This window comes from Lucilia sericata, unplaced genomic scaffold (genome assembly GCF_015586225.1).
Source record: "Lucilia sericata isolate MDLA Ls3-8-SP2 unplaced genomic scaffold, ASM1558622v1 Contig000756F_arrow, whole genome shotgun sequence".
NCBI lineage: Eukaryota > Metazoa > Arthropoda > Insecta > Diptera > Calliphoridae > Lucilia > Lucilia sericata.
Genome location: NW_023994753.1, coordinates 161,154 through 184,226, shown reverse-complemented (window position 1 = coordinate 184,226; position 23,073 = coordinate 161,154). Strand labels below are relative to the sequence as shown.

Below are 23,073 nucleotides of genomic sequence, written 5' to 3'. Positions count from 1 at the left end.
CATGCCCTATACTTTCTTACTAGTTATCCGTTTGTTGAAAATTTCGTAAAATGGTACTAAATTAATTTTCGGTTTTTGAACTCTTGATTAGTTTACTGACTAAACTGTAGAGATGCAAATCTATGACCTAGTCCATGGGCAGGTCTAAGGGCTAGTCTATTATCTAATCTATGTACTAATCCACGGTTATGCTATTTATAAATGTAGGATATTGACTAATTTACCGACTATTATGTGCTCTACTTTAGGGAGTATTCTATTGACTAACTTATTCACTATGTTATGACAAGTTTATTGACCACTCTACAGACTAGCAATTCACAGGCTCATTTATTGACTTGTCTATGCAATAACTAGAGAATCGATTGAGTAGTCTGTTTACTAGTCGATTGAAATCTAGTTTGTGGACTAATCTATTGACTAATCCACAGACTAGTCGATTCACTATTCTATGGACTAGTCGATTGACTATTCTATATATTAGTCTAGGGTTTTGTCTATAGACTAATCTATCGACTTGTATATGTCCTCTTGTAAAAACGGGGTCCTTACGATTCTATTTAAAGTCTAGCAAATACTCGACCGAATTTTTGATCTAATCTGTGGTCCAAATTCGTACTAGTCTATGAACTAAACTATTGACTGGTCTATTAACTTGTCTATTGACTAATCCACATAATAATCGATTGACTATTCTATATAATAATCGAAAACCTAGTCTATAGACTAGAGCTAATCTTAGTACTAGTCTATGCACTAATCTATTGTTCTCTTGTAAAAACCGGGTCCATCGGCTCTATTTAATGTCTAGCAAATAGTCAAGCGAATATTTAAATCATCGTAATAGTCTATGGACTAATCTATTGTCTGGTCTATTGACTTGTCTGTGCACAAATCTATTATCTACCTAATGGTCTAGTCTATTAACTAGTGGACTGACTATTCTATGAATTAGTGTAAAGACTGAACTATTCATCGTACTAGTCTATTGGCTATTCTATTGATTTGTCTATGTGCTGACTAGTCTACGGAATAGTCTAGTCTAAATAACAGTAATTCTGGTCTGTGGACTATTTTATGGACTAGTGTACAAGTAGATGAACTAATCTTCTTAATAGTTATTACACCCTGTAACAATTTTGAAAAAAATCTTTCACACATAGAAAAGTCGATATACATATGAAACTAGAGTCCATTTAGAGCAATTCTGCGTACTCCGATTTTTATAATCAGCTCTAAGTCCTTATAAAAGGACTTCAAAGTTGAAAGGATTTACAATTTCACACGGATATTTTAATTATTTATATGTGTTTTATGATGCTAATATTGGTATCAAATGAAAGCTGGAAATCTGTACATTCTATCTATATTATTTATTTGACTCACTTAAACAAAAAATTGGAAAATAAATAAAATTAAAAAAGGTCTCATTTTCGACCTTCCATTTCTTTTTTTTGATGAATTGAAATAAATAATATTATTTTGAAGAAGAGGTTCTCAGCTTCATTTGATATTTATACCATATTTTTATATAAGATTGGAATTCCATCTTTTGAAATCGTATGTCCTTTAAATATTAAGGTCCTTTACAGAGGCTTAAGAGCTGATTTTGAAAAACTGAGTACACAAAGTTAATACTAATTGTCCACAGTTACCATATACACATAGATTTTTTCAAGTGTGAAAATGACTGTTGCACGGTGTTATATGGACTAATCTATTGGTTTGTCTATTATAGTCTATTGGCTAGATGTCCTAGTATACTATTCCCTGGACTATACTATGGATTGAAGATTCTATGGACTAATCCGTAGACTAGACTGTGAACATATCTTCATACTAGTCTATAAACAAGTTTATAGAGCAATCCATTGACTAAAGTATGAACTACTTATGAAAGTTTGTAATAGAAAGTAGTACTTAATAAATCGTGGGGGTACTACGATATAGCTCGATCATCTTTAAATATACATTAAGTATTAATAAACAATTGCAAATGAACTCTTTTCTTTGTAATTGAATATTCATCATAAAAATTAACTCTTTTTCATTTATGTATAATTTACAATACAAAATATTTTATATTTACATAGCAAAGATTGGTATTTTTTAAATATTTTTATAAATTAAAAATTTTTTAAATTATTTACGAATATTTGCAAGAAATTTTTTTATCGAACAATTTCTCTTGGCTTTCAATTGTTTCGTTATACAATATGAGAATCCTAAAACATGAATATGAACCAAATTATTTTTGTGCATTTTTATAGTTGAGCGAATTTTTTCATTAAGCAATTGAGAATATTTTGAGAAAAATTTAATCACTCTCTAGTACTGTGATAAGCGAACCATTAGAAACATTTGGTTCTTGGAACTTTAAGGTTTAAAGCTTTATATTAAATGTAGGAAATACATATGTACATTCGCAGACTTACATTCTTATTGGAGACTCTATCCAAGAGCGCTGAAGTCATAAATAAGATAACTATTCTGTACATAAGTAAGGAATCGTAATAATTATATTTGTCTTCCCCAAACGAATGTGCTAAAAGCACATGCAATTTAATCATTTATTTTACTTTTTCTGCCAAATATTTTAGCTATTCTTTTCGCCCCTGCTGACACTTTAAACATTTTAAAGAAAATTCTAAACTACATTCTCATGAATATATTTTCTAACGCTTTACTAAAAACTAATGGCAGCAACTGTTGGCTACAGTTGCTAAAACAACTGCAAACGTTAATATTTTTTCATATTTTTATATACTCAAAGATTTAAAAAAATATCAATTTTATTTAGTTTGTCATAATGCTGTTAGAATGGCTGATGGAGACAAATAAATTTAAATTTTTTTATGGAGTCAGAACACAGCAGGCCACAAAGATTGTGAGCAAGTAAATGAGCCACTAAAGTTAAATGCGCGGCAGCCAGTCAACTGGGACGTTGAGGCAACAATGATGTTCTTTAAAAGGGAATATAGGGAAAATAATATAAATAATATTCCAAATTTGGTTACATTTTCAGTCAACTAAAAAATTTTAAATGAAACTTTTTGAATTTTTTAATTTTAAATTTAGAAAATATCAAATTTGAAACCTATCTAGAGTTAGGATTCAAAAATCACTTGCATATGAAGAGACTTTGTCGGCGTTGAGCTGTCCAGTGACAAATGTTCGATATGCTACCAGCGTAATGGCGAGAATTATGTGGCCGCCATACAATCTTGGGGGATAATGATTACATTTTCAATTACAATTAGGTACATTTGAAGTAAATGGAATTGAAGGTTTACCAATTACAATTACTTTTAATTGTAGTTGAAGTTTTGCCAAGTACAATTACTTGTAATTTCTAATTTAAAGATTTCCAATTAATTAAATGTAATTTTTAATTTATGATACCTAAATTATAATTACAAGTAATTGTAATTGGTTATTGTTCAAATTACATTTGAAGTAACTGGAATTGAAGCATTACTAATTACAATTACTTTTAATAGTAAGTGAAGTTTTGCCAATTTTTATTATTTATAATTGTAATTTAAGTTTTGCAAATCACAATTACTTGTAATTCGTAACTGAAGAATTTCCAATTACTTGCAATTGTGAATTTTGTTCCTTTTAATTATCATGTAATTTGTCATTAGTGATACCTAAATTACAATTACAAGTAATTGTAATTGGTTATTTCTCAATTACACATTACATACAAGTAATTGTAATTACTTTGTGTAATCTTTTGGCTTCATGTCAGAAAAATAATTCTTGCAAGAAACGACTTCAGTTAGGGCGAAGAGAATAAAGAATATATTTGTTACTACCGGCCCTGGGGGGATATGGGTTTGAGACGCTAGGTATCCACTTTCTTCATGACTTAACCAACTTATCTCGAGGTGAACATCTCAGGGTTAAAGATTAACTCGAAACTGAAACTGAGTTTCTGAACATCGGACGAAAGACATTCCATATAAAAGTCTTAAGTCTAAAAAGTTTTTGAACAAAGGGTTGAAAACCTTCTTCAGAAAGTTTTATATAGAAAAATCAGAAAAACTTAATCAGAAAATCTGGAGACTTCTGTATAAACTTTTTTACGAACATTCTAAAAAGAGTTTGTAGAGAAAAGTCTAAAAATCTTCTACAGAAAGGTTTTTTGTTATAGAAAAATTTAAAATTAGAATGTCTAGAGTCTTTCTATATAGAATTTTCTTCAGAAAGGTCTAAAAGTCTTAAGTCTTAAACGTTTTTAGAGGAAGGGCTGAAAACCTTCTTTAGAAAGTTTTCTATAGCAACTAGAAAAGAAAATTTTCTATATAAAATACTATAAAACTTTTTTATAAAAATGTCTTAAGTTTTTTATAAAAAGGAAGAGTTTAAAAAAGTCTAAAAACTTTTTATAGCAAGTTTTCTATAAAAAAAATCTTAAGTCAGATAGTCTAGAGACTTTCTGTAAAAACTTTTCTACGGAAAAGTCTGGAAACTTTTTATATAAATTGTTCTAAGGAAAAGTCTGAAGACTTTCTATAAAAACTTTTCGATGAAAATGTCTAGAGAAAATTTTCTATATAAATGGCTATAGACTTTGTTCACTGCGCGCGAAGAGTCAAGTAGAGTCGAAGAGACTTCGTTTTGATAGGACCAATCCACTCGTTAGATGTAGTATTCTATAGTACTAGATCCAGACTCGGGATATCATTAAGCTTAGACCCAGATATCTCATCATGGTTTGATATGAAGTAACTGTCAAGAAAACGGTTTATCTTAACGGCTAGAGTAGGGCATTTGCAGTGATGATGGAGGACCGTTTCTTCCTTTTCCCTGTCATTGCAACTGCAATAGTGTTCATTAAAAAGGTTGCCCGACCCGACTTGAAGGCTGCCTAGCACCTGTTATTACAGCTATCAATCTCGATATATCCCGCCTACTTAGGTTCAAAAGGTGTCTTGTGCATTTCTCTATGCTATGGCCTTATATGGATCCTCATAAAACATCCTATATATTAGGGCTAAGCAGAATTCATCTGAACGCTTTGTTTCAATTCTTACTGGTCATTCCAAGTTCGGAAACCATGCAAGACGCATTGGTCTTCCATACAATGACTTTTGTAGGAGCTGTCAAAATGAGGAAGAGGAGGAAACAAATACTCATCTTCTGTGTAATTGCCCGGCCCTTGAATCGATCCGTTATCAGGCAATAGGGTCGACATACTTTTCTTATCTATCAGATCTGCCAACTGTTGAACCTGAACGTATTCCTAAAATTGTCGAAATCAGTGTGTAATTAATCACACACTACGTTCTCTACTTCTCTATAGGCTCGTTATCATCTTTATTCTTTACTCTTTTAATATTATCTTTATTATCTCTATCGCTATTTTTCTTGTTTCTTTCCAAATCTTGTTTCTTTCCAAACGTTACAAAGGGACCTAATAGGACACAAGTAAAGCTATACTCGTGGTAATATACAGTCCTATGTTGCTGCGAATATTGAGGTCATGTAGTACCCTACAGGCTGACATTATCGCAATTATTTCATTAGACACTACAGACACTACAGTTGTTGCTATAGCTACTTTTCTATATAATTAGCGTAGAGAGAAGGGAACCATTTACAGAACTAGTGCAGAGTCTTATTCTTTCGGTATAACAGTTAGTTTATGCTTAAAATTGTGACCTCTGGGATTGACGCGTTTTGGACATTCTGTTACAAGTCATTGAACCAATGCTACTCAATTTGTTCCGTTTTTAATTGACCAGGACACAAAGTAAATTTGAAATCATTTTTTTTACAAATAAATTTAAAAACAGACGACTTTAAGACATTTGAGCTTGAGTAGATCCAAGTGTAGAGACTTTCTGTATAAACTTTTCTACGAACAAATCTGGAAGCTTTGTACAAAAACTTTTCTATGGAAAAGTTTAGAGGGTTACTAAAACAATACAGATCTTGCTATAGCTATTTGAACTTAAGTAGTTTATTGAGAAATCATTTGACACAAAGATCTCTCGGGGCCTTGAGAATAACTTTTCTTCTTTATAATAATTGCAAATATTCGAAAATGTTTCTGTTTTACCATCTTTGCTGCAATTTAAATATTTCATAATATAACTACAACAAATTAAAAAAATATATATAAAATAAGTAAATAAAAAAATAGCGTTTTATTCAATCCAATTCAAAGCCAAATTTTCTAATAATTGTCTTAATAAATGTGGTGCATCGTCATCATTAGTATATATCATTGATATATTCAAATAAATCATTTAAAATATATTTAATATATACAATCTGCACGATAACAGACATAATACTTAAAACTAAACCTAAAGTTATATCATTGAATCATTTTGTTTTCGAAAAAATCATTCAATAGCTAAACTATAATTGCATTTGGTAGTTTAAATATTATTTTTTTTAATCATTTTTCTTGGTTACTTTAAGCAAAATATAATAAATACATCAACATTAAGAAAATTATATTCATTCACCTAAAGGACTTCCACGTGTACCGTAATCCCGTGATGGTGAACGATCAACTGTTGGCAATTCCGTAAGTCGTCTGTTACGACCCGGGCTACGAACACCAGAGCTTGTTACAGGATTGTAATCGTCTCGTGACATAATATGCCGCGGTAAAGCCGCGGTTTAATTTCAATTTGAATTTCTTCTATTGACCACCGAACACTGGCAATTTCGAAATGATTCGATTTACACACACTCAACTATTCTTTTGGATTAGGAGGTGAGTGTGTATGTAGCATCTGCAAATGCAAAAAGAAATAGAGAGAGATAGATAGAGAGACTTAGTTAAACAGAATTATATTTTAATTTAAATACATTTTGGCATTTATGTAAATTGTTTAACATAAAAATTAAGAAATTAACTCTCAATAAATGGTGATTGACGGTAGTAGTGGTGGTGGTGGTGGTAGTGGTTGGAGGTGAAAAAACTAAAGTGCATTAAAATAAAATGTGCTCAGTGAGAGGTTCTAAATATGTTTTAAATTTTTAGTTTTTCTTTCTTTAATTTCAATTATTTAGAAGTTTAGTTTCTCTGTAAAGATGATGTGTTTTTTCAAATTTGAGAAGAGATTATATTGGGATTAGAAAAAGTTTTGAAGGAAAAAAAAAAATGTTTCACTAGTTGCTTAAAATATGACTAAATATCAATTATATGCTAAACAATTCAAAAAATAATTATCATACTAAAATCAATAATTATTTCAATTCTAAATCCTTTGACCATAGAAGAAGATTGTGTTCTTAATCTACTTCACACGTATGTCTGTATATTAGGGTGTACAGTTTTGAGATATGTTAAAATTACTTTTCAATATTTCCGAAATTGGTATGAAAAATTCCGTAATTTTGATCTTATCGCGACAAAAATATTAAAATTTTTTAGTAGACTCTTCCTGGACGCAAAACTACATTTAGTGCATTATAGAGTTCATATAAATTCTAAAATAATTTGAAAAGGACCAAATCAAATGCCAAACAATTCGTAAAATACTGTAACAAAAATTGTTACAGTATTTTTGAGACGTTATAGCAGCGCCCAGACAAGAAGAAAAAAGAACATATGTTCGAATGTTAAGACTTTATTTTAAAGCTGACAGAATGGATTTTCAGTTGATATACAAAAGATTTTACAAATTAAGTTATCTTGGCGCTGTTACAACAACTTAAAAAGGGCCAAAAATTGCGATTTATCAAACTTCAGGACACAATATATCGAATCTCAAGGTTTTCATTTTTTCAAATTTTGTCAGCCCGCGTTATTTTTCCCGTAATCAGCTCAGTACTAAACTGATGCCCCTTTCAAAAATAATATTTTTATAACCACCATCAAAAAAGATGGAGGAGGAATATTGTTTTTTGTCATTCCGTTTGTAACACATCGAAATATTAGTCATAGACCTTATTAAATTCTAAGACAATGCAGCTATATCCGTCCGAATAGGGTCCGGGAAAATCTAAGGAACTCAAATTTTGCATAGCTCCCAAAAAGCAGTGTAAACAGCTAGTTTAAAAACATTAGTATGTCAATAAAATTCAATATAAACAAGTTTTATATAAACCAAAATCTCCCTACCAAATTTAATGGAGATCGGCCGATACTTGACCCTACTTCCCATACAGGGTTCCTCTCTGAAAACGACTATAACTGGCTTGAAAATTATAGGAAAGCAAAGAAAATCGACATAAAGAAGTTTTCGGGGAACTAAAATATCTCTGCCAAATTTTATGGAGATTTACCGTAACCCCAATATAAGGTACCTTCAGAAAATGACTATAACGCATATAACTTGCTGCAACATGATAGTAAAGCAACGGATTTGGACGTAAACAAGCTTTCGATTAACTAAAATCTGTCTGCCAAATTTTGTGGAGATCGGCCGACAATTGACCCTACTTCCCATACAAGGTTCCGCTCAGAAAATTACTTTAAAATTAATAAATTGCATCAAAATTCCAGTATATCCACAAATTGACATAAAAATGTTTTATAGAAACTAAAATCAATTTGACAAATATTAAGAGGATAGGCTTTATAGGTCACCTTTCCGAAATTCACTTGAAATTTATGAGGTATTCCTACATGAGATTCTTAAAAAGGCCGTTCCTTAAGACACTCTAATGTAAATGCGTTTTATACCTTTTTTATTATGGGCCCATTAATCAGAGGACCAGTACTTTGTGTTAACACTAGGAAAATAGGTTGTGGGAGAGAGGATGGAGAGATAAGTGTTTGAGGACATTTGACATCAATTTTCTTACATCGAAAGTGGCATGGAATACTTGGACTGATGAACAAATTTAACAACTACAATTTTTAATATTTGTGTTTTAGTTGAACAACGCATTTTGCGTAAAAAATATATGGGTATATATAAGCGGAACCCATTCCATTGTTATATCCAGCTCCAGCCCATATATAGAGTTGTATTCCATCTTCTATCGGATATACATAGTTTAACTAATGTCTGAACTCTATATCAGACTGTAGTCTAAAGTTCGGACTTTAATCAGACAATAGTGTGTACTATTGTTGTTTGGATTACAAACTGTCCTATAGACTAGACTATAGTCTGGCCTACAGACTAGACTATAGTCTGGCCTATAGACTAGACTATAGTCTGGCCTATATACTAGACAGTAGTCTGACCTATAGACTAGAATATAGTCTGACCTATAGACTAGACAATAGTCTGCCTTTAGACTAGACAATAGTCTGGCCTATAGGCCAGAACATAGTCTGGCCTATAGACTAGACAATAGTCTGGCCTATAGACTAGAATATAGTCTGACCTATAGACTAGAATATAGTCTGACCTATAGACTAGACTATAGTCTGACCTATAAACTAGACTATAGTCTGACCTATAAACTAGACTATAGTCTGACCTATAGACTAGACTATATTCTGGCTTATAGAGCAGACTATGGTCTGTCCCATGGAGTAGACTATAGTCTGGCCTATCTGGCGTATAAACTAAACTATAGTTTGGCGTATAGACTAAACTATTGTCTGGCCTATAGCCTAGACTATAGTCTGACCTATAGACTAGAGTTTGGCCTGTAGATTAGACTATATTTATAGTCTGGCCTTTTTTACACTATATTATAGTCTGGCCTATAGACTAGACTATAGTCTGACCTATAGACTAGACTATAGTCTGACCTATAGACTAAACTATAGTCTGACCTATAGACTGGAGTCTGGCCTATAGACTAGACTATATTCAGGCCTATGAACAAGACTATAGTCTGGCTTATAGAGAAGAATATGGTCTGTCCCATAGAGTAGACTATAGTCTGGCCTATCTGGCGTATAGACTAAACTATAGTTTGGCGTATAGACTAAACTATTGTCTGGTCTATAGACTATGCGATAGTCTGGCCTATAGACTAGACTGTCGACTGACCTATAGACTAGAGTCTGTAGACTAGACTATATTCTGGCCTATGGGTAATATCATATTACACAACAGCGAATATTTTGAGGGGTGTGACTCAAGCACCATTTTTTGTGTCTCGATCTAACATAAATACATGATGAAGATCTAAATTAGATCAGATGGGGTAAATATGTCTTTAGTATTTACAAAAAAAAAAAAAAAAAAAAAAAACAGATTTGTTTAGTCCAGCTGACTTCGTACTGTATTTTTATGCCCAGAAACTGCAGCATTCAAAGATTGTTATCAAGTTGTGGTTGACTGCAATAGGGAAATGCTAAGATCAGATTCGGATTCAGTGTAGCTTAAGCCTTTAGAAAAGTTTATTGTCTTTAGAAAAATATATTTGACTTTTTTCAAATTTTGTCTAGTATATCTCTCTTAGAGCGATCTCTATGAAATCCCTACTGACTGGATAAAGCAAGACTTTTTATATATTTTATACAGCAGACGATCTCTATTAATATTAAAAAAAAAGCAAAACTTGTAAAAAAAAATATTATGTGATAATATCATAAAAATTTAATTACGGACCGGACTGACAAACTGGTGTGAAGTTTTTAGTTGATAAGAATCGGTAATTATTAAAACTCTCTAAAATAATAAACATTACCTATTTGTTATTTATAAGAAGTACTTTATTGTCATTACTAGATAGTAATTTAGTGCAGTAATGTCTATTTTCTAAATATTAAAATTTCCATTTAGGAATATTTTTTTTTGATAAATAATAATAATTTATAGTAAAAGTTTTAATTTTTAGAGTTTTGTATGGAATATGTTCACATACATCGATATCTGACTAGCTGACTACTATATGTCTGTACTTTACATGCAATAAAAAAATAGAAAATAATTTTCAAATATTATTTATTTATTTACATACATACAAATATCTAAAGATATACACTTTCATTCACATATTTGAATTCATAGAGGAATACGGCAAAATTGATAACGTGTTGGGAAATTGGTACAAAGTCGATTCCATCATCGATAACTATAGACACGACATTGCATGTCGTTGAGCCGTAACCAATACCAAACAATGAATAGAGTTACACCATACAAATGTTACTCACACAATGAGTCAAAATATACGAAACAACAAAAATCTAGACAGATAGAGACTGGCGGGCGGACCGACAGACAGACAGACAAACAGTCAGAAAGCCAGATACTCACGATTAGAATATAGTTTTTAATTTTTTTCTATTACTTTTTATACATTTGAATGTACCAGTTAGTATGTAGGTGCGTGTATTTGCCAGTTTACTATGAAAAATAATTTTTCACCTGTTTTTGTTTCCTCTATATGTATTTTTCCCATTGATTTCATTATGAATTGTAGGGGTATTTTTAGTTTGTTGGGGCGTTTTAAACTCATTGATCGCTTGAGGATGGGGACAAGTGTACAGTGTGACAAATGTTCAATTAAATATTTTGAAGTATAACAAATTTGAAATATGTATGTTAGTAGTTGTAAGTATCTTATTTACATATGTAAATTAGATCTGCCCTTCAAATATTATTGAAGCCTATGCACAAAACAAATCATAATATATTTTGAAAAATTTGCCAATGAAAGATTTCATTAAATTTATGTATTTGTTATATCTATGAAAAAAGATAAATTTAAGAAAAATTTGACACCTTAGGTGCAAAAGGAACCTGGTTCTATATATTATATATATTCTGAATCGTTAAAGATATCAAACTCGATTTAGCTATGTCCGTCTGTTAACTCGACCGTCCGTCCGTCTATATGTATGTTGAAATCAATTTTCTGAGGGCTCCAGTTATCTTCGGGATCCAAAATTTACCCTATTTATATTTAGATTAGACTCATGTGGGAAAATTATACTTTTTAAGAGCCTGCCTAATAAATATTTAGTTCATTTGTTATTTTTACTTATTTTAAAAATAATTTAGGTTGAGGTTTAATTTAAGTGATGTTGACAGGTGTAATTTTGTTTAATGGTTTTAAGACAGCCGTTTGTATTATGTAAAAGAAATTAAACCTTTTATTTATTTTTTTAGGAATGATAACTGTTTCTCATTTAAAGTACAATGTTAAATAGCGGAAGTTAAAAAGCTAAGTCAATAAATACTTGAATAGAGAAAATTAACATATAGAAATAAAAAAAGTTAACTATGTATGTAAATTGGGGTGTCCCCGATAGTATGGAGAAAAAATTAGGTACTGATGTTCCCATCGAAAATGAAAGTTTGGTTCATTCTAAGATACCATTTCTCAAAATGTATGTTCTGGGGTCAATATTTGTTGAGCTGCCCCAAAGGATATAGAAATAATTTTTAAGGTTTTTTAAATCTTATTCATGTTTTACTCAAAGATATGTTAGCAAATGTTTATATCCTTCAGCTTCTTGAGAAGGGTATTAATGCCGAAGTGCTTTACGTGAACACCTACGACGATTCTTTGACGACTCACCAACACCCCATTGTGTATCTTACATGCAGTTGGCAATTTTTGAACATGGTTGTGCTGGTCCATGTACAAGCACTTTACTCAAGTACTCGAGCTATCTAATCTCTGACCATTGCTGCCCCGTTACATCACCTCCGTTTACAACCCTGCAGATGGGATATGCTCTGTTGAGTCGGCAACACCACCTACAGACTATATTTGGGGGACCGAAAGACGAATACATCGAAAAAGCCGAAGACTTTGTTATTACTTAAAGGGAACATAATGTGGTAAATCTGGTATGAATAAAATTTTCCCTGAACATTTTCCCAATTTTTCTTCTACAAAAAAAGGAAACAATAACATTTTCGGAATGAAACCACTTCAAATTTTCAAAGTGGAAATGAAATTTTATTAAAAATGCTGTTTATATCCTACAACACTATAGTGGGAGGGTATTAAGGGTTTGTGCTGATGTATGTAGCACATAGAAACATGGGTCATACACCCAACTTAAAATATACCAATCGGTTCATAATCATTTTCTAAATCGATTACGCTATTTCTGTCCCTCTGTCCATTAATTTAAACTTTGTAATCAAAATTTAAACAAATCTGGCACATAGTACAAATGCTACTATTTATACTATTTGAAAACTGATGAAATCGGTTCATTAGCCCCCATACAACCGTAAACAATTTGTAAAATTATCATATTTTTTTGTTTCTATTCTAATCTCTTTCTCTCTCTCGTGATTAAATTGTGGCAGAAAGAAGTAAATAATGCGTATACGTCACGTATCCATGTTATTGAGGAAAAAGGAATCAATTTTACCATAATTTGATAAACATTTCCTTCTTTTCTTACATGTTAAAAGCACAGCTATACATGTTCTATATATTTGGACCCGCTGTTATCAAAAAACTGGAGCAGGGTGGGTAAAAATTTTAAAAACGTGATTCGCAATTGCGAATATTTCCTCTGGAACACAAATGAAGAAATATAAAAGTTTTACAAATTTAATATACCCAAGGTGTCCTACTTTGCGAACTCCTCATTACGCCCCTGGTGGAGCCATTAGGAGCCAAATCCAAAACTTAAACTCTACAAGACTTCCTAATTCCCTCTTTATATTTCTATACCACAGAGAGTCGTTATTTTCATTTCAAACGCCAGAATTAGTGGTAGATTCTGCATAACTAACTCCTATATGAACATAAATCCCTCCATCCAGGATTAGTCCATACTCGACCCTACACATTACATTCTGAAAGATTCAATATACATATTACATATGTATATAGCCTCTTTCAGAAAATCAGTTATAAATCGCTTAAATATATAGAAATAAACCACATTTTACATATTCTCATAATTTATGTAGGGTATCATATGGCGGCCTTGCCGACTATAATTTCTTACTTGTTTTTTAATGTTTTTACAAAGTAATAATTCCACTTTCGATCGGCATGAAATTCTGTGACAGACTTATATATTTTGATCTGAATTGGTTAAGAAAACTTTCGATTTAAACAAGTTTAATTTGCTCATACTGATAGATCAGTTTGGGGCATTAAACATACGTACAGCATTCTGTATTAGAACTTTTCGAATTATTATAAATACCGGGCATTAAATACTTTTACAGCATATGACGATCGATAAGTCGATCATTCAATTTGACAATATTATATTTTGAAATAAGGGAACTTATTCCCGGCATCCGTATATTTTTTGGAAACACACGTTTTTCATGAAAAACAACCCCATTTGTGGTCGATTGGCCTTTGGACCACACAACACATTACGGGGAAACTACCTGTAGAAGTATTTCCTCCTATTTGATTTAAATCCACAAACGCTACTCCATCCCACAACTTATTTTTCTAGTTCTGAGTACTAGTCCAAGAAAAAAAATAATTATAACCCTCATTAGGGGCAAACCTATACAAAATTTCTTTGTCAATGTCAGGTTATCGCCGAAATTCGATCAAAATATGTTGGGAGTAATTATTATTATTTCGTATATAACATCCCTCACGAACAGTCATTGGAAATTTCTTAGGAATTTCGTCCAGTAAACTGAGTTTCTGAACATCGGACGATAAGACATTTAGAGAATACGGTATAAGGGATTTTTCATAAAAAGGAGGGCACAACAGGCCCGATAGTGTCCTAGGTGTATTTCTTCGGATTTGATGTAGATACATACCCCTATTAACCTAACCTAACAACTGGTTTAGAGTATTATATGTTTGTTCTCGGTCGACTATTATAAACACGTAGTAAGTTACTACTTTTTGCAAAGCCTCCAACAATTTTTTTTAATTTCAGTTCTTTTTGCATCACCAAACTCATTTTTATATTTTTTGTGGTAAAAGTAGGAAAAAAACAATTTTGTTCACAATTATTATTAAAAAAAAAACAACCTCGTTTGAGGGCACCCAACCAACATTAAATAAATTTAAGAAATGTGTAATTGAAGGACAAACCCAAACATTATTATTGCGCAATGGAGGGTATATAAAGTTCGACCTCGCCATAAGTAACACTCTTGTTCGTATTTGTTAAAAGTTTTAAAAATCAACTACAAACCAACAACTACTACTACTGTTGCTGCTGCTGCTGTTACTCGAACGAAAACTATAAGCAACCACACAAACATGCTGCGGTTTAAATCATACCTCGTTTTGGATTATGTTTTCAATTGTTTAAAAATATAAATAAAAGAGAAAAAATATATATATATTCATTCATAAAGATCTAGATTCAATACTCGTTCATGTTACTCGCCTTCCTGCCAGTGGGAGGAGGGTTAGTTAGTTTTTTTTTCGTTTTTTTTTTTTTTTATTAACAAATATTTACAATGGGAAAAAGTTTGAATGTAAGTAGTTGCAGTTGCACTGGTAGTGGAAGTAATTGCTGTTGCAAGAGTAGTAGTTGTAGTTGGGATGAATGTTGCTGGTTTTTTGGGTGTTGCAGTTTGTATGATGATGTTTGCCCGTTTATTGTGCGATATGCAGAAACAAGTACTCGTACGTGCATCCACAGTCGTTTAATATGATGTGAATTGTGGGCTGTGGATACACCCGTCTCGTCAACTTTATTATCATTATTATTGTTATTATTAATGTAGGCAGGTAAGCAGCCTGGCAGGCTGTTAGTCAGGCATCGTGCTGCAGCAGCCATGTATGAAAGTGGCAAGAGGAAAATCATTGTGCTGAGCCTGCTTGCATTGTGTAGGTGCATTATAATAATAGATTGAATGTATGTATTTGTATGTGTGTGTGACTTTTTCATTTCGTCTTCTTTTTATGTGGCACTGCAATACAATGTGCAACTTTTGTTTAGGGGTTTGCGTGCATTTTTGTTTGCTTACAAACACATGTCGAATATATTTGGACTTTTTCTGCCTTACGTATGTATGTATATATGTTTGTATATATCAAATATAAAAGTAAAATGCAAAAAAACTTGAATCATGTTTAATATACACACGAGTGCACTTGGCATGCGATTTGTTTGTCAAACAGCAAAGAAGAAGTTGACTGTTTTTTGTTCGTTTTTTCTCTCTATTTTGTTTCATATAATTCGGGCTACATTTTCAATATTGTAAATGTCTTTTCGATGTAACTTACAAATATTTGAACTAAATATAGTACAAGCGTTTACACTGGCATCATCAGTATCTTCTAAATTGGGCTACTTTGAATAATTAATATGAAAATGCATTTTTGTTCTAGTTTTGTTTTCCGTTTGGAAAATATATAGTTGCAACATTTATGTACATATGCATTCATGTTATTTTGCACATGAATGCAATTAAATTAGAAAAGTTAAAGTTCCTAATGCTAGGAAATAAGGATGATAGTACATTACTGCAATTTAGTTAAAGTTTCCTGTTGTTAATCGGTAATTAATTTTAAAAGGATTTTGAAAACAGAAAGGAAAACAATGTTTTCTGTTTATGTTTTGCAAAACATAACATCAAAGTTTTGATTTTTTTTTATTAAAGAATGATATCTTTTAATTTACTTGGGCCCTCTTCAAACTACAGATTCTGTTGCATAAATAAATCCTTCATCATGCAAATAACATTCGCCTAGCATTTTGAATCTTTGATTTGCTAGAAGTCGATAACGTTAACTTCTGTCATGATGTAGAGGATCAAAAGGCAGTACTATATTCCACCACCAGCAGCATAACATGCAGTGTGTTGCCTTAGTGATGGCTCTGGTTCTCTGTCCTGCTATTAGGCGAAATAATATTCGCCTAGCGCTTTGAATCTTTGATTTGCTTTGAAGTGGATAGCGACAACTTCTGTCAAAATTAAGTTATATATCATCATCAAGAAGATTATGCATCTACCCGCTATGTGGTGGCTTAATGCTGGGTCTGGTTCTCTGTTCTCTCGTAACTAGGGGCTATCCTCCTCTCCTCAATCCCTATCCCCTTATTAATCCCTTTAGTGAAAAAAGAAGATTAATCAACTCCGCTCCAATGTCACGGCATGTGCGTAGTCTACATCATGAACGCTGTCACAGCATGTATGGTCCTTCCTTCTACATAAATATTCTTGGTACCTAAAATCTTCTAGCCTCCAGCCAAAATTCAGTGGATACAATCAAAATTCTACTCAATCTGACGACAAGACTGGTGACCAATTGTAAAGCAAGAAACCACAAGACAAAGGCAATATTCATTATAGACAAAATGTAGCCAATGATACTCCCCATGAATGTGCTAGACGAGTCCAAACGTCACGCCGGAAATAAACTGCCCAAGCGAACACGCTCTCAGAAGTAAAATTGGCAAAATGGTAAAAGTTTGTAAATGAGAAATCTGCTCCGGAACCTGCAGCAATAACATATTCAATAACTCCGTCAAGCTACAAAAAAACTATCTTGTAGTGATGTATTATTGAATCTGAATTAACTGAGCTTGTTATAGAAAACTAAGGACTATATGACAGCTCGTTTTGACTCTGCGGAAATTCACCAGGGATATATCAGACGCTCGTCAATCTCAAAGGATTTTAATAACAAATGCATTCCAGGAAATTCCAATGTAACTTCGTTCTCGTATCTGGTAACTTCGTTCTCGTATCTGGATCTTACTCACAGTGACACACTGCACAGTGGGGCAGAATGGAAATTTTTTGGAAATAAATCTGGCATTTCTAAACGGCTGATCCGATCGGTATAAAATTTGGCGTGAGCGTAGCCAAGGAGTATTCGAGTTTAAGTTTTGAAGATGAACCCTGCAAATGCCCCAGGGACGGCGCTGTGACGGCTCAAAGTAGGGTACCTACGACATGTAAAATTTTTAAACTCGTGCCATTTTTTTGTTTTTCACCCAAATACAAAGATTTTTATATTTTGTGAAAGCGCTCGACGAGATCTTGAAAAAACATGCTTGGACATACTACTTATCTCTTATAATATCCGAGTTATAGGCATTTAAAAATTTAGTGATACAAAATTTACCATACCTTGGTCCGCCTTTTTTTGAATACCGGGCGTAATTTTGGACCAAATGGACTCAATTTTTTCTTGTTAGTTAGACAACAAAATTTCCAATAATATACAAAAAATTTCAGATCAATATCATTTACAGATCCAAAAATATACGTTTTTTAATTTAAAAATTCAAAAAATTTTAGATTTTTGCCGTTTTTTTGCCAAAAATGTGTCTTAACTCTTTTATTAATAAAATAAAGTTTTCTTTAAGAACATATAACAATTTTATAGTTTTCTAAAAGGTATCTTTACGCAGAACGCTTTGGCGTAAAAAACTTGTCCTATTTTTTGAAAATGTTGCCACTGCGTCCTTCCGAATATGACCTATTTTTTATCAAAACTTCAACTTTGGGCGACATGTTCTAAAATCCCAAAGCTGGGATCAGAAAACTGAAAGCAGTTTTGGAAACCTCAATATGTTTTCTATTTACTCCAAAAGTATTTTCCCAGCCCTGAAAGAAATGTGGACCCTATGGGCAAAAAAGTAAAAAATCCCATTTTTGGGATTTTCATTCTTACTTTTGGGAATTGCGGGATGCCCTTTGACCTTTTCAATTTTTTTTTTTTGCATTTTCTTATTTGAAATGACAAATTTAACAAGCGTTGAAAATTTCATTGAGTTTTGTTCATAAATAAAGATTTTGTCATATATTACATATTTGTTTAATTTCTAAAACTATGATTTATATCAAAATTTTAATAGGGTCGCAGATAGCTACAACAATTTAGTCCATATTTATCATTTAATATCATTTTTTAGTTAGATATGGAAATTCTCGACCCTTTACAAAAAATTGCAAGCCAAAATCTCAACTACATTCAAAAATATGTTTATTTAAACCTGTGTCCTTTAATTTAATTTTTTTCATATTTTAGTATTAAGTATGACAGAACATACATTTGGTGTTGAATAAAATATTTGGACAATTTTTAAAAATTATTTAGTTAATTATTTTATTAAAGACTATAACATTGTATATACAATAAAAAAATTATAATTTAATTATGAGCCACGCACAACAACACCTAAATCACCCCACACAAACCACCTTTCCCGCCCACCGAAACATAAAACACAATTTAATACAATATCATCAGTTAGTATAATAGCTATTTTTATTTGAACTGTTTATCTTAAACATAATACAATTAATTCTTACAACCTACTTATATAGTTAATTCCTAACACTACTTATTTTCTATAAAATAATCTGTCATATCGGTATACATATCCAGAAGGTAATATAAGTCCTTTAAATCTTCCTTGTTTTGAGATGATAGAGTTTCACAACAAATCCATCATTTTCGCATAGTTGAAAGAACAGGATCAGAAGATAGAAGTAAACTATTAAAAATATCTTCATTCTGTGATTGCCTGGAGCATTTTCTTGAGCTGAATAGTTGAACATGCTTAAAATCTCGATTCCTCGCTTCCTGGGCTTCTTCTGTTAACTCTCCAAGTGGAAGAATATTCGATTCAATTATTATTTGACCATGACACAATACTTTGTGTACTGTTGGTGTTAGTTCCCTCCATGGATACAGAGATACAAGTAATTTAGAAATTTCAGATGTATATTCCCCAAATCGATTTCCATTAATTTTATGTTTACTATTCAGTGCCATTAAAATAGTGTTAACTCTTCGAAGCAACTCCTTGTCGATTACAGTTATTTTTGAAGTAATTTCAAAATCACGAAAAAACCTTCTCGCCGTATTACCGTCATTTGTACTACCGCAACTTGGAAGTGGTTTGTCGATGTTTAATCCCATCTGAACTTTAAATTCTTCTTGGATTCTGCTTTTTTCCGCAGCTCTCAGTTCTTTCAATTCTTCATTATTTTTTGTTGATTTAGTAAGATTCTCTGGCACACTTCTATATTTGAGGTCGTATGCTATGTGTAAAAAGTAATCCAAAAATCGTATTCTGGCATGAAGTGGTGAAATTCCGAAAGACAGGACTTCTTCATTAATACTTCTGCTTTTGTTTATATTTGAGAATTGTGACTTTTTCTCATTACATATTGAGCATCTCCAGAAGGAAGAAGTTTCTGTTATGGCATTGCTGACCTTTCCATCAATCATTGTTAAGCTTAGCTGATATGATACGTTAATAAAGAATTCCTTTATTTTTATGCAAATGGGCTCCAGTGCATTTATTTCATCTTTAAATATTCCACTATATCTTTTGTTGTTTTCTTTGACTCCTTTATATATTCAAATCCAATGGGTCTACAAAAATTTTTTGAACCCGGAGTTGTATTGATCCATATATCTTCAAATGAATTTCCGATGCTTGACGATGATGGATTAAGGGAATATGAACGAATTCGTAATGGCACTAATGATGACATAAATACACTTTTGTAGTCTGCTAATGTCCGACTTCCACAAGCTTGTTTGTATTCTGGAAGTGCTGATAAACCGTCACATCCCCACTTACACATTAAGACAACATCACAGTTATGAATTTTCCTTAGTTGGTCTTCTGAAAAGTCTGACACAATTCTTGATGCTGTGTTTTCGAGCAAAGATGATATATCAATACAAGCTTCCACATCATTAACAGCAATAGGTGATGGTAGGATAGTTTGTTTTTTTCCTGGATCGCTTTGTATGATGGTAATATATTGTGTCCTTTTTCATGCAGAGCTTTCCTTAATATTTGGTACTTATTTCGACTGAGACCCAGTTCCAACATAAGCGCTATTGCTTCCTCTTCAGTAAAAACAAAATTTTAATCGAAATTTCTTTTGATTTCCATCCACAGACTTACTTTTTACATCAAAAAGTTTTCAATTTTTGATATGCCTGTTTTGTCTACTTTTCTACTATATGTTTTTATATAATTTGAAATGTCTTCAATTCTTTCTGGCCCTTTTGAAGATACACTCCATAAAGCGGAACACAACTCTTCGTACTTTAATGTAATCTTCATTGTAGATTTATTAAATATGGTACTTAAATCTAAGAAGTTTACTTATATACCAATTCTTGTCATTTCCGATACAGGTATTCCAAAGTAAAAAATTACGAATTGTCTACCTATTAACATTTAGGACTATATTACTATAACCTGTAATTCAGTCATTGATATTTCTTATTAGTGAATGAATCGAAATTATCATTACCTGTATATTCTTACCTACTTGATCTTAAACGAAACAGAACGAAATGATCTGTCGAAAAAATTTAGGTAAAAAATAGTTATAAATTTTTGAAAATTTAAACATAATAGGACCTTTCAAGGTTAAGCAAACAAATAGAAAATAGGTAAATATAAGATTTAAATATGTTCTGTCATACTTAATACTAAAATATGAAAAAGATGAAATTAAAGGACAAAGGTTTAAATGAACATATTTTTGAATGTAGTTGAGATATTGGCTTGCAATTTTTTGTAAAGGGTCGAGAATTTCCATATCTAACTAAAAAATGATATTAAATGATAAATATGGACTAAATTGTTGTAGCTATCTGCGACCCTATTAAAATTTTGATATAAATCATAGCTTTAGAAATTAAACAAATATGTAATATATGACAAAATCTTTATTTATGAACAAAACTCAATGAAATTTTCAACGCTTGTTAAATTTGTCATTTCAAATAAGAAAATGCAAAAAAAAATTGAAAAGGTCAAAGGGCATCCCGCAATTTCCAAAAGTAGGAATGAAAATCCCAAAAATGGGATTTTTTACTTTTTTGCTCATAGGGTCCACATTTCTTTCAGGGCTGGGAAAATACTTTTGGAGTAAATATTGGGGTTTCCAAAACTGCTTTCAGTTTTCTGATCCCAGCTTTGGGATTTTAGAACATGTCGCCCAAAGTTGAAGTTTTGATAAAAAATAGGTCATATTCGGAAAGACGCAGTGGCAACATTTTCAAAAAATAGGACAAGTTTTTTACGCCAAAGCGTTCTGCGTAAAGATACCTTTTAGAAAACTATAAAATTGTTATATGTTCTTAAAGAAAATTTTATTTTATTAATAAAAGAGTTAAGACACATTTTTGGCAAAAAAACGGCAAAAATCTAAAATTTTTTGAATTTTTAAATTAAAAAACGTATATTTTTGGATCTGTAAATGATATTGATCTGAAATTTTTTGTATATTATTGGAAATTTTGTTGTCTAACTAACAAGAAAAAAAAATTGAGTCCATTTGGTCAAAAATTACGCCCGGTATTCAAAGAAAGGCGGACCAAGGTGTGGTAAATTTTGTATCACTAAATTTTTAAATGCCTATAACTCGGATATTATAAGAGATAAGTAGTATGTCCAAGCATGTTTTTTCAAGATCTCGTCGAGCGCTTTCACACAATATCTTTGTATTTGGGTGAAAAACAAAAAAATGGCACGAGTTTAAAAATTTTACATGTCGTAGGTACCCTACTTTGAGCCGTCACAGCGCCGTCCCTGGGGCATCTGCAGGGTTCATCTTCAAAACTTAAACTCGAATACTCCTTGGCTACGCTCACGCCAAATTTTATCCCGATCGGATCAGCCGTTTAGAAATGCCAGATTTATTTCCAAAAAATTTCCATTCTGCCCCACTGTGCACTGTAGTAAATCTGGTATGCACGTACCTGGACAAGGAAGGAAAATTCAATGGTATCACTTGTATAAGATACCTTCCATCCATCACCATTGAACCCAGCACACTTCCTATTTATCCGACACACTCATAAGATAACAACATAGGACAGGCTCACAATAGTTATACAGGCGGATGAGTTCCATATACCACTACATTCATCCTGTATTATATTCAATTAACACAAACTCATTTCCAATGCTTAGTCCCACAGTCATCAGTATCAGTTGTCTTTCAGCAACAGTACCGAACTTATCCCGAAATATAGATTTCACCGTACATCAGTATTTTAATTGCATCTTACTCTTCCCGCGAATTTGGGCTTAAACCACAGCCACTACGTGGATCCCGAAGGAACCTCTACCAACTGACCAGCCAGGATAAGACCTGAGGGCAACTGGCCGCCCGTAGTACCAGATTATGTTGTTCTCTGGTTCGCCCCTATGTCAAATCATTCCAAGGACTGGCCGAGAAGTGAAATGACATCACCAGTTTTTAGTTCCGGCAGACTAGAGTTACTGGTAGTACCTCTTTACCCCGAGATTGCAATACACCAAGATGAGGGTCTTTCATC

The 23,073-nt window shown here is 32.1% G+C and overlaps 1 protein-coding gene across 7 annotated transcripts in view; it reads right to left on the bottom strand.

Annotated features, from left to right (window-relative positions):
• LOC119607870 (ERC protein 2-like) overlaps positions 1-23,073 on the bottom strand; it is a 54,515-nt gene that overhangs the window by 16,504 nt on the left and 14,938 nt on the right. For 6 of the 7 annotated variants that reach the window (XM_037961987.1, XM_037961984.1, XM_037961986.1 and 3 more), the window contains exon 3: positions 6,486-6,758. In XM_037961987.1, coding sequence (XP_037817915.1) covers positions 6,486-6,618 — 133 coding nt within the window. In that variant the 5' untranslated portion in view covers positions 6,619-6,758. Of the gene's footprint in view, positions 1-6,485; positions 6,759-23,073 lie in introns of those variants that run through there. The other variant, XM_037961990.1, reaches the window with a different exon arrangement.